Below are 13,600 nucleotides of genomic sequence, written 5' to 3' on the forward strand. Positions count from 1 at the left end.
GTACTTAACAATTTTTCTATCATATGATGACAAAGGAGTCCTTAGAGTGCATGCAGACATGCCTGCTCCTAGTGAATGTACTGCATACAAACACTCATGCTCATGTGTACAAATTGAATTTTATGTGTACAAAATTGCGACAACATCGTGGCAGATATAATTTTAACCCTTCTCAAAAATCACTTCCAATAAAAACACCAATGCAAAAAGAAGTTTTAATTACAGTAACCTTTTACTTATGTCTTCACTAAAACAGAGGTTTCTGGAATTTCCAAAAAGGAGCTAAGGTGCCCCAGAGGGAGTTTGGCTCATTAAGAGGAAAATTTTGCACGCTCTACTTCGATAATGGGATTATTAAGGATTTAGCATGTTTAGCTGGTGTATAATCTTTGATGCGTTCTATATATTTTCTGTGGTCATTTTTTTTTTTTGAGGGTTTGCTTATTGCACTGTAAAAAAAAAATGGCTGACTGGAACAACTGTCTCATATATGGATATCCTAAAATATTTGTGATGAATAATCTTGAATTCATTGAGTTTGACAGCCATTCTAGACTGACGATCGACCTGTACTGATCATGTCATCCAGCTGGGTTTTCCAGCTGTGACTCAGTAATTCTGAGAATTAAGGGGCGCTTGTTCAAGAATTTCTCACTGTAAGTGGCTTCGTGCTTTTACATCCGCTTTCTTCTTCAACATCACTGCCAGGCATTTAATTGCCAGACAATCTGTCAGGAAAGGCGTGATCAACGACAAAGGTTGACATGAAGAGATGAGCAAAAAAACAGTCACCATTTGGAAACCAATTGTGCGCTACATTATTTCGCAAGTTGGGTGCATGGTGCTGAAGCATATTTTATACGTCTTTGGCACGTGGTCAAATATTCTACAGTATACATCTACTTTTCACTATTTTATAGGCACTCGCTGTGTATTTTGTTCAACAAATGCTACCTTCACTTGCTTCAATGATGTTAACATCTGTGTCTTGTAAAATCTATGTGCAGGAATTGATAAAAGAAAATTTCACATTTCTTCCACATGCAACCATTACCTCAATGATAATCAGTAGGAACTTGTATATTTTTTTAAAATATTACCTAATTTTGTTAACAGAACAGGGTTTGCCAAAGAATTCGTTGTTGACTTAAAGAGGCTATACCAGAAATTTTTGGCAAAAAATCCATATTCGCCAAGAACACTACACTTATTGCCTATGAGTAAACAGAGTTGTACCTGTACTATTTATAGTGTTAAAATGACTCAAAAGTTTGAACAAGTTACAATGCTACCAGCTTCATAAATTCTAGGTCCTTTATTGCCAAATCTGAAATTCTGTGACGTAGCAAAAATTGCGCTGGTCAAGTTTTTTGCCAAAAATTTTAGTCATAGCCTCTTTTACACATCAGGGCATCATGTACACACTTGGTGAAAACTACAGAGAAAACACACGTTATGTATTTATTTAGTCTTTGTACCTTCAATTCCTTGACCCCACCAGATGTGGTAGCAGCAACAATAACCTGGAGCTGTTTGACTCTCTCACTGAAGTCTGTCACCCACTGGATCACCGTTATACCACTAGGAACCATGTACCTCTTCCAACTCACTGGGATGATACCTGGAATAATCAGAGCAAAATAGCAATAACTGCACCACAGAAACTTCATGAACACACACACAGATAACATGGTCTGATTTCAAGGTAAATTACAGTCTGAAAAGGTGAAACTTTTAAGCTCCAAAGTGATGCTTAACATTGTTAAGAATTTGTGTGCATTAGTGCATTTCAAATGTCTTGTCTGAAGAGGGAAAACATATGCAGTGCACTTCTTTCAATTTTTTAGGACAGATAGTACTGCTGACAGCAAAACATCATAGTTCTCTTTTTTTTTTTTTTTTTCGCCAAAAAACCCCACAAATATCAAATTATCTAAATGCTGTTCATTTGAGGGATATCCATGTGATAAAAGAAAAACTGTGTGTGCCTGGTAAACACAGGATAAAATATTAGATTCTATAAAAATCCAGGCCTGGGAACTTATATGAACCAAATATGATGACTTCCTGGGTGCTACAAGGATGATATCAACACTGATGTCAACATGAAGATGTAACCATACCTTTGGCCAGGTCTGACATCATCAGCCTGTGGTGATTGGTAGGTTTCTTCTCTCCCATACACACTAACATGATGTCATTGAGGTCCTGTCTGACGTCCGCCAGCAGCTTGGCTCCAGCATTCACCTCACGCTCAAAGAAGCGGAACAGCGGGTCTTTGATGCTCTCCACTGTCCTCTTCATGGAGCTCACAGACTGTAGATGCAATAATTTATAAATTACTTTGTTTTTTCATAGTTCTATAAAAGAATCTTACATAGATGACAATGGTCAGGTTTACAGGCTAGTCAGTGGGGAAAGTACCACATTTCACAAGGTGCCTGAAAATCTCTTCACCTCAAACAGCTGCATAGCTGAATTTGATTCATTTACTTATTTTATTTGCTGGATTCTAACAACGTATTCAAGAACATTCCACTTATTCGACAGTCGGTAAGATCATGGTGGGGCCATCCTAAGGTTGTTGGCAGACCTTCCCAGTTCCACTGGAGAGGAAACCAACATGAGTTAGCTTTGAACTCTGGTGAGAGGCTCCTGCGTCACTGTGCAGCACTACCATGCTAACCACTACGCCAGAGTAACCTCAAGCCAGACTTGAGAATGCAACGCCATCCATCTTTGTTGATGTATTCACAACCCACAAAGTATTTTCCCATAACGATATTATATGAAGACAATAATTCAAGATCGAACTGATCAATGGCTGGAGCTTAATGAGCTCATTTTAATAAACTGATGTCTTTTTAGTCATTTTGATACCAAAAATGTCCAATTACTGTGGTTTTCAGCCAATCTGAAATCTGCTATTTGTAGATACATGTGCCTGTACATTCTGAACGAATATCCAATGATACTTTACCTATTTATTCTACTAACCAACACCACCTCTAATTATACAACAGCTTTAAACACTGACATATAATACCCCATATATGCATATCCCAGAAAATTTAACAATGACGACGACGACGACAATGCTCTAAAAATAAATCCAAACCCAGATAAAAATACCATCATCCTATAAACAAAAACATAATACAACAGTTTTCTATTTTGTGAACATAAGCAATGAAGTGTGGATTTAAAGTTTACATGTGGTGATAAAGAATGAAAATATCTACACTGTAGAAATGACGACATTTAGATGAAAACCTCCAGATTTAACCATAGCCCCAATGTACAACCTCTCTGTTACTACTTACATCCAGGTGTATCTGATCAAAAATAAACATTCAGATATAGGTCGTTATGATATATGAAACAGCTCAAGTAATCATTTCCCACAGCTTTTTTTTTTATGTAAATGAACAGTCTGAACTTAACAGGAAGCTTCATTTACAGATCAATTTACTACTCCTGTGAACAGGCTGATCTCTATCTATCCTTTAAATTCAACACGATAAACTGCCTATTTTTACAATCCTTGAGATCCTACATAAAACGTTTTTTCAAAAAAAAAAAAACCATGACAATTAAATTATCTAGAGCTAAATTCCAGGTACGCCTTGGCAAAAAAGATTTGACTACAGCATTTGCAAGAGGAGCTTAAGAACTGGGTGTCACTGTACGAAGAACAACGCTGTCCAATCACAAACTAGGAAGATGAGATTTTCCAAATACTTTCATGCCACAAATATGCTATGAATCAAAGATAGCCTTACTAAACAAGTTGTTGCTTTGAGGAATAAATATAATGAAATGTACCCTCAAACTGTGTCAGTACATTCAGCTTGTAATGATAAATTGTTTTAGTATAAACCCCCTTCTGTTTCACCTTGGGTACAAGCTTGAGCCAGGTGCTGACGGAGGCATGTAGCACCCTCATCCAGGCAGGGCGACCGTCAGCCAGGGCCTTGGCCCGGTCCTCGGCCTGCTGGTTACTGTAGGCCAAATCATCTTCCTCCTCCAGCAGCTGTAGCTTCATCAGCTTCCCTATCATCTCCTGACCTGTGGGCACAAGTACAGACAGTGTTAGAGAGGTACAGTAGGGTAAAAACAAGCAGCAAATACAGGACAGGAAAATTCAAGTGCACACACCTATAGCACACACCTATTTTTTTGGAAACGATCAACATTACCACTCATCCATCCATCAGTCAGTCAGGGCCTAATGAATAATGAGATTATTTATGTACAAATACACTACAGCCAAAATGCATAAGAGTGATTGAGATTTCTCCCATACACTCGACACAAAAGTCCATAAAACCTTGCACTCAGAGTATCACTCATGACTGCTTCAAGTGGGAAAGCTGCTTTAACTCAAAATGCAGCTCACAACGCCCAAACTGAAACTGTCCCTATCCTGCTTATGCTGTGCTTTTAATCATCTTTAACTATCTTCATTTAATCAAGGTAGCGATGACCCACATCATGTACCTTGATAACTGAGCCATATTAACTCTTCACAGTCCTGGACCCTACCTTCATAAATATGTATGATACATGGTCCAATCAGATTTCACTTTAGTTACTGACACTGACAGGAGTTCAAAACACAAGGGATGTGGCTGTAGTAAGAAGTATGTGGTGTATGGAAAAGATTTATTTCAGAGTAGGTTTTTGAAGATTGTACAGCACAGCAAGTATCAATCTTGCTGACAAGAAGACGATGTTTACAGACAGAGATATACTCACCCAGATTAGTGAGGAGAACCTTCTCTGCGTTGTTGGGCAGTCCCAGCCATGAAGGGGTCTGGCCAGCATCTAGGCTCTCCACAAACTGGATGAACTGCTCACGTCTGTAACAAACAACATCAGTGCAAGTTATCAAATTATACCACACTGTGCAAACTGAAAAGTACTGAAGTAAACTGACACTATGATGCAAAAAAAATAAAAACCAATCTTAAAAAAAAAAAGGTATGAAGTATTGTACAAACGTCTTATGAGTCAGAACACTATGGGATGCAGGTGGTGAAATCTTCTAATTGAACGCTGTCAGTTCATGGAATTTCAACATTTATGCACAATCGAGAAACATCTAGCAAAGTGTGGAGTAGACTCAAAAAACATCTTAACCAGTGCACCTAAACATTATGTTTTTATAACACATGACAAGAATGATTTGCCTCAGGCCGCAAAGGGGTATAATCCATCAATCACTCACTCCAGGAGTACATTTTTGTTTGCAGAGGAAAAAAAAAATTGTTTGGAGGTAAGACCATTTTAAATTGGATTACATTTGTGACACATACCTGAATCCATCAGGCATCACTATCTTCTTGCCCTCCTTGCCGTCCATGTTAGCCACCAGGACAAAGTCACCCTCAAAGCTCTTTGGAGTGAACAACTTGTTCACAAAGGCAGTCAACAGGCGCTGAAAAAGAGCAAGAAAATGGATTACCAACATGCATTACTCACCTTCAGGTATTACTGAATGACTGATTGACTAGTGTTTACTGCCATACCAAAATTCTGCACTCTCATGATAGTGGTCAGTTTCAGGGGCTAAGGAAAATTGAGTCCGTAAGGTAAAACCTGAACGTTTCACAGATAATTCAAGAACTTTCCCATGTGTTATGTGTGGCCTTGCACACAATACTAATGGAACACAAGTAACGAAACAATTTTTATAAAATGCAAGACATTGCAGCATGAAATTTTTAGACAGGAAATGAAATTCTGAAACAATTGGTCGTTCATTTCGTCGTTCAACATATTGACAGAAATTTGGGATTAGCTTTCCTCGTTATTTGGGACAACAAGTAAACAAGTGTCACTTAACTAAACTGGCATTCCTTGCGTAAATCTGATTACATGAACGATATTTATTTATTTATTTATTTGATTGTGTTTTACGCCGTACTCAAGAACATATCATTTATACGACGGCGGCCAGCATTGTGGTGGGTGGAAACCGGGCAGAGCCCGGGGGAAACCCACAACCATTCGCACGTTGCTGGCAGACCTTCCCACATACCAGCCAGCTTGAGCTGGACTTGAACTCACAGCGACCGCATTGTTGAGAGACTCCTAGGTCATTACGCTGCGCTAGCGCACTGACCAACTGAGCCACGGAGGCCCCAACATGAACGATATGACATTACTTTCTACTGTACCATTACAAACACATTATCACAGCATACTTTTTGTTGATTGACAAGATCAAAGCTTTGTGTTACCTGATCAAACTCGTTATCAATCTTCCCTCCATAGATACACTGAGCAAGAAGGGTTCTCATAGCATCCCAGGGTACCTTCTCTGGGGGCAGGTTGGTGCGGCCCTGTGAGGAGGCAGAGATAACTAATACATGTAAACACATATTTCATGATTAATAAAATGATTAAAGTGTGGATGAACAGAGACGAAGGAGAAAACATGTTGACCTAACTCCAAACAAAAAAAAAAAATATAACAACAGTTTCAGATAAAACCTCTATGGTCAAGCAAATGTTTTTTAATGGATTTAATTGATGTTAAAATGTCATATTCAAAGAAACTTTACTTATATGATGGCATGGACAGTTTTGTGGGTCAAGGAACTTTTTCTACGTACAATTTACACGTACCCTTTATACACAAGCTTATATTGTCACCTTATACAGTCATTTAGGTCACTCTTTGGAACATGAACAAACTCTGAGCATGTTGAAAAGAAAAAGAACTGGCTAAGTTAACACCCACGCAACCAAACCTCGCTTAATGAATTGTCAAGCAGCATGTGGCCTTACATCATCACAAACATTAAAACCGTGAACAAATTTTGACGTAAGCCCTTCCAAATAGCCCAAGAAGCAATGTTGGTAGCTTATAGCTACCACTGAACCGAAAGCAGTGAGGGTGGGGGAATGTCACGGACATCTTGTGAGGCTGGGATTGACTAAATTTTGGAGTTTAACTTGCTTTCAGGCAGACACACTGTCTAGAAGCCCTCACCATAGCCACAGAGTCAATCCAGGTGTCCAGCACGTCACAGGCTACTCTCAGGTCAGAGTCTGTAAATTCGTACTTCTTGGACCAGCCCAGGGGAACATAGCGCATCCTCTCCTGAACTATGGCATGTAGCCAGGCCAGCAGGAAGTACAGGCGGGAACGCTCATTGGGCGCCTAAAACAGAAAGACATATACATAACACACAAACCCCACAGCTTAACTACAGGTGGGAACACTCAATGGAGGACCAAGATGGAACGCAAATTTGTTTTTTATTTGAATGTTTTGTACTTATTTCGCTTATATGATGGTAGCCAGAGAGCAAAAATAATACAGATACATATATAACATAAAAATCAAAACACTACCACACGTAAACACTATAAACATTATTGTTTTAAATAAAATTATATCATATTCAACTTTGGACAAACATTTGCATAGGTGAAACACAGTGAGAATTAATAAATTTACGTGCTTTTACAGGACAATATTAAATGTTTTGTTTCTTATCTGTAACATGATGCTATATTAGTTATGCTTACTCGGCACATCCTGGATGCGGGCACAGTGCTGAAAGTCCTCAGTAGATTAGCTGACACACCTGGAGGTGGCTCAAACACAAAGATACGACCAGCACGCAGAAGATTGGTGGGGATCTGACAACAGAAAGATTTTTGTTTTAGAGAGCAAGCTCAGGAATCCAACTGGCAAATGAGTGATATTAAGCACAGGCATTATTTCCAATAGATCAATGTTGTAGATCTACTACTACATTTGTTTACATGAAGATCTTGATAAATCAATGAAGAGATAAATAATATAAAATGAAGTGTTTCCTTTTTGTTAATCTTACTTGAATAAATAAAAGTTCCCTTACTGCAAAAGTACATTTCTATGCAGTGCTTCATTGCAACCTCTCATCAAAATTATCATTTACCTTTGGGTTGATTTCCATGGTGAGGAAGAGTCTAAATCCTGGGTGGGGGGTAAGGGTGTGGAGCTTCTTCTCCAGCTGAACCAGCCACTGTGGCGCGAGGTGTACGTTCTTCAGCATGACCCAGCGACCAGACTTGCTGGATGAGTTGATCACCTTGTCCGCCTCTGTAAACCCTTCAGCTGATCCTGAAAGCCAACGGATATAGAGAACAGTAAGCAGGTGTCAGGACATAGCATGAACATTTTAATAACTAATTCAACACTCATATCTGGTGACAAGTATAGCAAAATAATGTAAAATAGTGTAAAATAATGATTGGATAACTCATTAATGTTTTAACTCGATGAACCACATATCTACTACAGGCTAGATTTGATTTCTTCGTATAGCTGGTGTTTATCTTTGTACTCAAGACTTGAGACTCATAGGAGTTTTATTAGTGGAGGGAACGGGACTGTCTATTAGTAGTGTAAGGTAAGGGTTCTCCAAAACAAAACATGCAGGAGATACTATACTGTCTTACTGAACCTGGAAGGGCCATCATGGTACTGAACCATTCCAGTTTCAGAAACGTTTGGGTTCCCAAACTGCTGGGTACCTAAACTACATTGTAATGATGCTGCATTAAAATCAACAATAAAAAAAAAAAGCTTACCAGTAAAATATTCACTTTTCATACAAATTTCTGTCATTCAGAGACTTTAAATCTGTCATCAATTTGAGTTGCATTATGCAAAAATTTCTTGATACGTGCGATGTCACATTTTAAGTTTGGGATCAAAACTGTCAATTTTTTTCTACACATGGCTCTGCCTGCATGGCTTGTGATTTATTTCACATGCTTGGTGTTTCACACCCCACTCAAGGCCTGCCTTGTGATATTACAAACATGGGCAACTGCATTTTTTTACCACAACAGCTCTTGAAAACAGAGGGGACCCGGGAATGTGAGGACTCCTTGTCCAACACTGGCAATAATCCAACACCTTGATGGTCCTTCATTGCAGTTTAATCACATAAAATTTGAAAATATTTTTCATGAACTGAAAATTTAGGTCACTGTGGTGCTTAGGTTGAAGAATTACATGGAAGAATTTGTCAGAATCGAGAAAACTATGTCACATGAAGAGAAAGATAAGCTTCAGTGAATCGAGCTGTGGGTGGGAAGTCCATGAAATCAGACAAGTTACTACACATCACCCAATAACAACACTCAGGCTTTTAACATTACAGCAATTGCCATTTATATCTACACAAGTACGTCTTTTACAGGAAATTTATTGCTCTGAAATAAAACAACAAATGAAATTCACTTCACGACTGTAGTGGAATATGCACAACTTACCAATAGCGATAGAAGTGATCTGTTTGCCGAGTTCAGTGGCCAGGTCATCCAGGCGTCCACTGGCATCAAAGCCAGGTACAGAGCACATCAGCACTGGAGTGTTAGACTTGATCTGTAACACGACGGTGTAACAATTTGCAATTTTAACTATATATAAGTCAGAGGAACTACATGTATGTGCCCTTAAATACTTTGTTTCTTGTAGGACTCCAGTTTTACCTGTTTTAAAGTCATTTCCGAGACTCAGTGGTTAAAGAAAATCCTTTTCAATTACTTTCAAGGGCCTAATCTCTACACAAGGACCATTCAGTGTAAGTAGAAACCTTCATGTGGAGTATAATAAAGATTATTTTGGCAGCTATTTCGTTGCTCTATTATGAACAAAATGCAGTATGATATTAAACTTTCTAAAATCAATTTCTTTCATGGGCTAATCCCAAAATGAGCTCATTTTCAAAGACTGAACTTCCTCAAAACTTTTCAACAAATGAGAGAGGTACTTTATAAAAGCATTTTAAACCTGTATTGCACACATATGGTTTCTTTTTCAGTGTTCCCAGGGTTTACGTATCTAATTCCTTGCTTGTATACCTCATTCTCCACAATGTTGGACAGGTCCACCTCTCTCTCTCCCAGATGAACAAATCCTATGCCCATCACCTTCTCCACAAAGATACGAGCCATGGCGATCAGTCTGTCTGGTCTGAAGGCCTGGATGCTGAGCAAGCTGTGTACAGCCTTACCAATCTCCGCTGTAACAGAGCATGTGAACATATACAAGGCTATGAAGGAGGAGGGGGATGTCAAAAACAGAGAAAAAAGTCCTATAAAAATGCACTTTCAGAAGCAAAAAAAGGCCTTCAAATGTTAAAAAACAAATTAACAATAAAGTGGAGTCTGGAAACATTTATTGACCTTACTATGTAGGAGATAATATTCACTCATGCAAGTGTTGATTTCAGTTATGGTGCATTGTAGTGGTACGCTTACTGAGTGGTTTTTCTTCATCCCACAGCTGTATGTTGGCAATTTCTGGCGTTGCTGAATCCAGCCACTTTTTGAACTCCTACAAGACAAGACAACATTACAATCACTGTGAACAGAGCAGTATTGTCATTTAACCATAATCCCCGCCCACTTTCTCTAATGAACCTGTACACAACTAACCAGCCTCCAAGTACATACATGTATAATATACACGTCATCTTTACAATATTCAATTCATTAATTTTCCTGATTGGTGCTCAATGCCCCTCTCAAGAATATTTTACTGTATACACCCACACCTAAGGTACAGGGATTTACCACAAATAAACTTACATCATTCTGTGTTCTTTTGTCCACATTTTTGAAGGCCAGAACGTTCTTAAGTTTGATCAGGGCTTCTTGCTGCAAATAGACAATATGTAAACATACACAGCACTGGTAAGAAATACATGACCCATTGTCATATAGCAAACATCACACACAAAAGGACAGAACTTTAAAAGGGCTCTGGACAATTCCAATCTTTTCGGCTAAGAGTAGTGAAATTACTTTTATTCCTTGTGTCAATGCCTCTATCGGATCTGCACAAATATACATGAATTACTCAGTTTGATAAATCAAAAAAATGAGTATTACTGAGTACGACTTACAAGCAGGAGAGACAGAGAGATGCAAACACATTTACCTGAATATGAAACAGATCAGACCAATACAGCGGCTTGAAAATACATGTGCTTACTTGTTGAGGAGAAAGCCCTGGCAGCTGACCTGATGGTTTGTCTGTTAGCAGACCCTCTTGGCTTCTCATGAAGTGATTAAACTCTGCATCATAGGTAGACTCACTGAAGAGTAAGCGTATCAAGTGTTAGGTAAGTAGGACTGGTATGGGTGCGAGGTAAACATTGCTATGTTCTGCTTAAGGCGTGAATGTCTGCTTCAGAAAGCTCTAACTATGCCCTTGACCATGGCAGCAGAGAGAGATACATGAATATGACACCCCCAACAGAACCCTACAGTGATTTATTTATTTGATTCTTCTTTCATACTCCACTCAAGAGGTTTGTCACTTGCGGTTGTGATCAGTGTTATGGATGTGGGAAACATCCCAGGAGTAAAACAATCACCTCACCCAAGCATCCCAAACTCACAGAGTGGAAAACTCAGGGCTAAGCTGGATGATGAAGTACACAATTTCATCTGTAAGAAACAAACACCTCATTCTTGCCCTCCCTAAAATTTATACCTTTCACATAAAAGTCATTGAATTGATGAATGACTGAACCAAGTGAATTCTAAAACAACCAAAAGAGCCATAAAATGTTACGGGATTACAATTTACAGGTAATGCACTTGTAATAAACAGGCCTGAATCTCTTCATGTCGGCTTTATTTTATGTAATTAAGATACCCACACAGCGCATTGTTAAAAAGCATTGTACATCACTGGGAGGTTCATAAAGCAATACTGAAATCTGATGTTAAAAGCATTGTTTACATTTCCATAGGACGATGACATGGGGCAGGGACGGCAAAGCACAGCTTGAAGATTTATTGCTTAGGGAGGGGAGGGGAGGAGTGGGGGAGGGGGGGGGGGGGAATGGCAGGGGATTTTTTTGTTTTGGTGGTGGTGGTGGTGGTGGGGATGTTGTTTCACTGTGCGAGGTGTATAAGTAAGAGCAACATTGCCAGACAGAAAAAAAAAAATTAAGCCATTTTTAAGGCCACCAGCTTGGCAACTCTATGTATTTGACATGCAGCACTATAGTCAAATAATTACTCACATTCAATTTTCTAAAGTTCTTAAACACAACAATTTTAAAGAATGAACGTATGACTGATTATGGAATTACTCAAATAAATTTTACAAAAACAAAGAACTTTTTTTCTTTACATGTAACTTTTTAATCATTCATTTGTTTTGAGTTTAATACTACAAGCAGTTAGTTACACTAATATCTAACCCTGCTTAAAGCTTTTGAAACACCAATAACAGGGTTCGCACAGGTGAAAAGAAAATAATTTTCAGATCTTTCCCAGACTTGAAAGACTAAATTCAAGCACCTATCAGAATTCAAGATCGAAGCAATATATGTTCCACATCAAACTCACACACACAGCTCCCCCCCCCCCCCCCCAGTCCCACGTGAACATGGCAGAAATCCCATCAATAACAATATGTGTGGATGACATTGTGGTCCCTTGCCATTTCTGAAAGTACAACTACCATGCTGGCTCTCAAATTGTATACAATAGTTAGTTATCAGTTGGAATGTTGTTCACCTTCATTCCCTAACTTGCCACAATGAAAATTTACGTACACTTCTGCTATTTTGGCAGACAAGTTGGGCTGTTTGTCAATAGTTACCTCCCCTACCATGTACATATTGAACAGGTTAGCCTCTAGTTTGTAAGGTATGTCGTGTATTTACATGTATCTGTGCCCCTCTGTAACCAGTCTTTTAATTTTTATAATAATGGCCACTTGCAGCAAAACTTAAATTTCCCTGACATTTTTCATGCACCTGCCCTATTAGGAATGGTCAAAATAATTCTCCATCATACACAGCCAAGTTTTCAAGGACCCGTGCGAACCCTGCAATAACCATGCAATAAGCCAAAACATTTGTTACTAAACACATCAGTATTTTCTAACCATAAACTCTGTGTTTATAATCTCTGTGAACAGACCAGCTGTTCAGACAATATATTAGAAAGATGTTCAATCACTTATACTACTCCTCAAAAAAAAAAAACAGGTTTCAAGTAAACAAACTAATCCACTGATAAATCTGGTCTCGAAAAATCAAGCACGTGAGCAAAAGCTGATTTCTCAATTTCACTCATGGGGGGCATTATTGCTAAGATTCAAATGGTCGCACAGTTTTCACAAGCTGAACCTCATTATGCTGCACATGTGTATGTATGTGTAGTTCTGACTTTTCCCTGAACACCAAAGATCATCTACTCTCTAATCCCTATCATGCAAGGCAGACTACTTGGGAAAGATGCCTGGATATCATCAGGTCAATGGTCAACTGGGATTTTCTCCTGCCCAGTTCTTCTGAATGTACTGTAGCTAGAGGGAAAACATGCGGAGACTAACTGTACCTACCCACTGTAGAGTGACATGCCGTGAAAGAGAAAACAGTTCAAGTTTTAGGAGGCCATGCCAATTATGAGCATGTTTTATCAGCAGCAATGTACACATGCCAAAGTTGCTACATACACAGACTAATATTACGATATACAGGATTTACATTACTATTCCAGAGCACTGTGGCACATGTCCTAGGATGTTAGATTTCTAAAAAGGACTGTTAAAGTTCAAGAC

At 38.8% G+C, this 13,600-nt stretch overlaps 1 protein-coding gene across 2 annotated transcripts in view; it reads right to left on the bottom strand.

Annotated features, from left to right (window-relative positions):
* Positions 1–13,600, bottom strand: part of LOC135468802 (cytoplasmic dynein 1 heavy chain 1-like) — a 73,177-nt gene that overhangs the window by 3,457 nt on the left and 56,120 nt on the right. For both annotated transcript variants that reach the window (XM_064747228.1, XM_064747229.1), the window contains exons 75-88: positions 11,009–11,111; positions 10,603–10,671; positions 10,273–10,348; positions 9,874–10,034; positions 9,283–9,394; positions 7,938–8,122; positions 7,543–7,656; positions 7,001–7,171; positions 6,246–6,347; positions 5,319–5,440; positions 4,759–4,862; positions 3,896–4,068; positions 2,124–2,316; positions 1,479–1,621 (exon numbers count right to left, since the gene is read on the bottom strand). In XM_064747228.1, coding sequence (XP_064603298.1) covers positions 1,479–1,621; positions 2,124–2,316; positions 3,896–4,068; positions 4,759–4,862; positions 5,319–5,440; positions 6,246–6,347; positions 7,001–7,171; positions 7,543–7,656; positions 7,938–8,122; positions 9,283–9,394; positions 9,874–10,034; positions 10,273–10,348; positions 10,603–10,671; positions 11,009–11,111 — 1,828 coding nt within the window. The remainder of the gene's footprint in view (positions 1–1,478; positions 1,622–2,123; positions 2,317–3,895; positions 4,069–4,758; positions 4,863–5,318; positions 5,441–6,245; positions 6,348–7,000; positions 7,172–7,542; positions 7,657–7,937; positions 8,123–9,282; positions 9,395–9,873; positions 10,035–10,272; positions 10,349–10,602; positions 10,672–11,008; positions 11,112–13,600) is intronic.

Source organism: Liolophura sinensis, chromosome 6 (genome assembly GCF_032854445.1).
Source record: "Liolophura sinensis isolate JHLJ2023 chromosome 6, CUHK_Ljap_v2, whole genome shotgun sequence".
NCBI classification, from domain to species: Eukaryota; Metazoa; Mollusca; class Polyplacophora; order Chitonida; family Chitonidae; genus Liolophura; species Liolophura sinensis.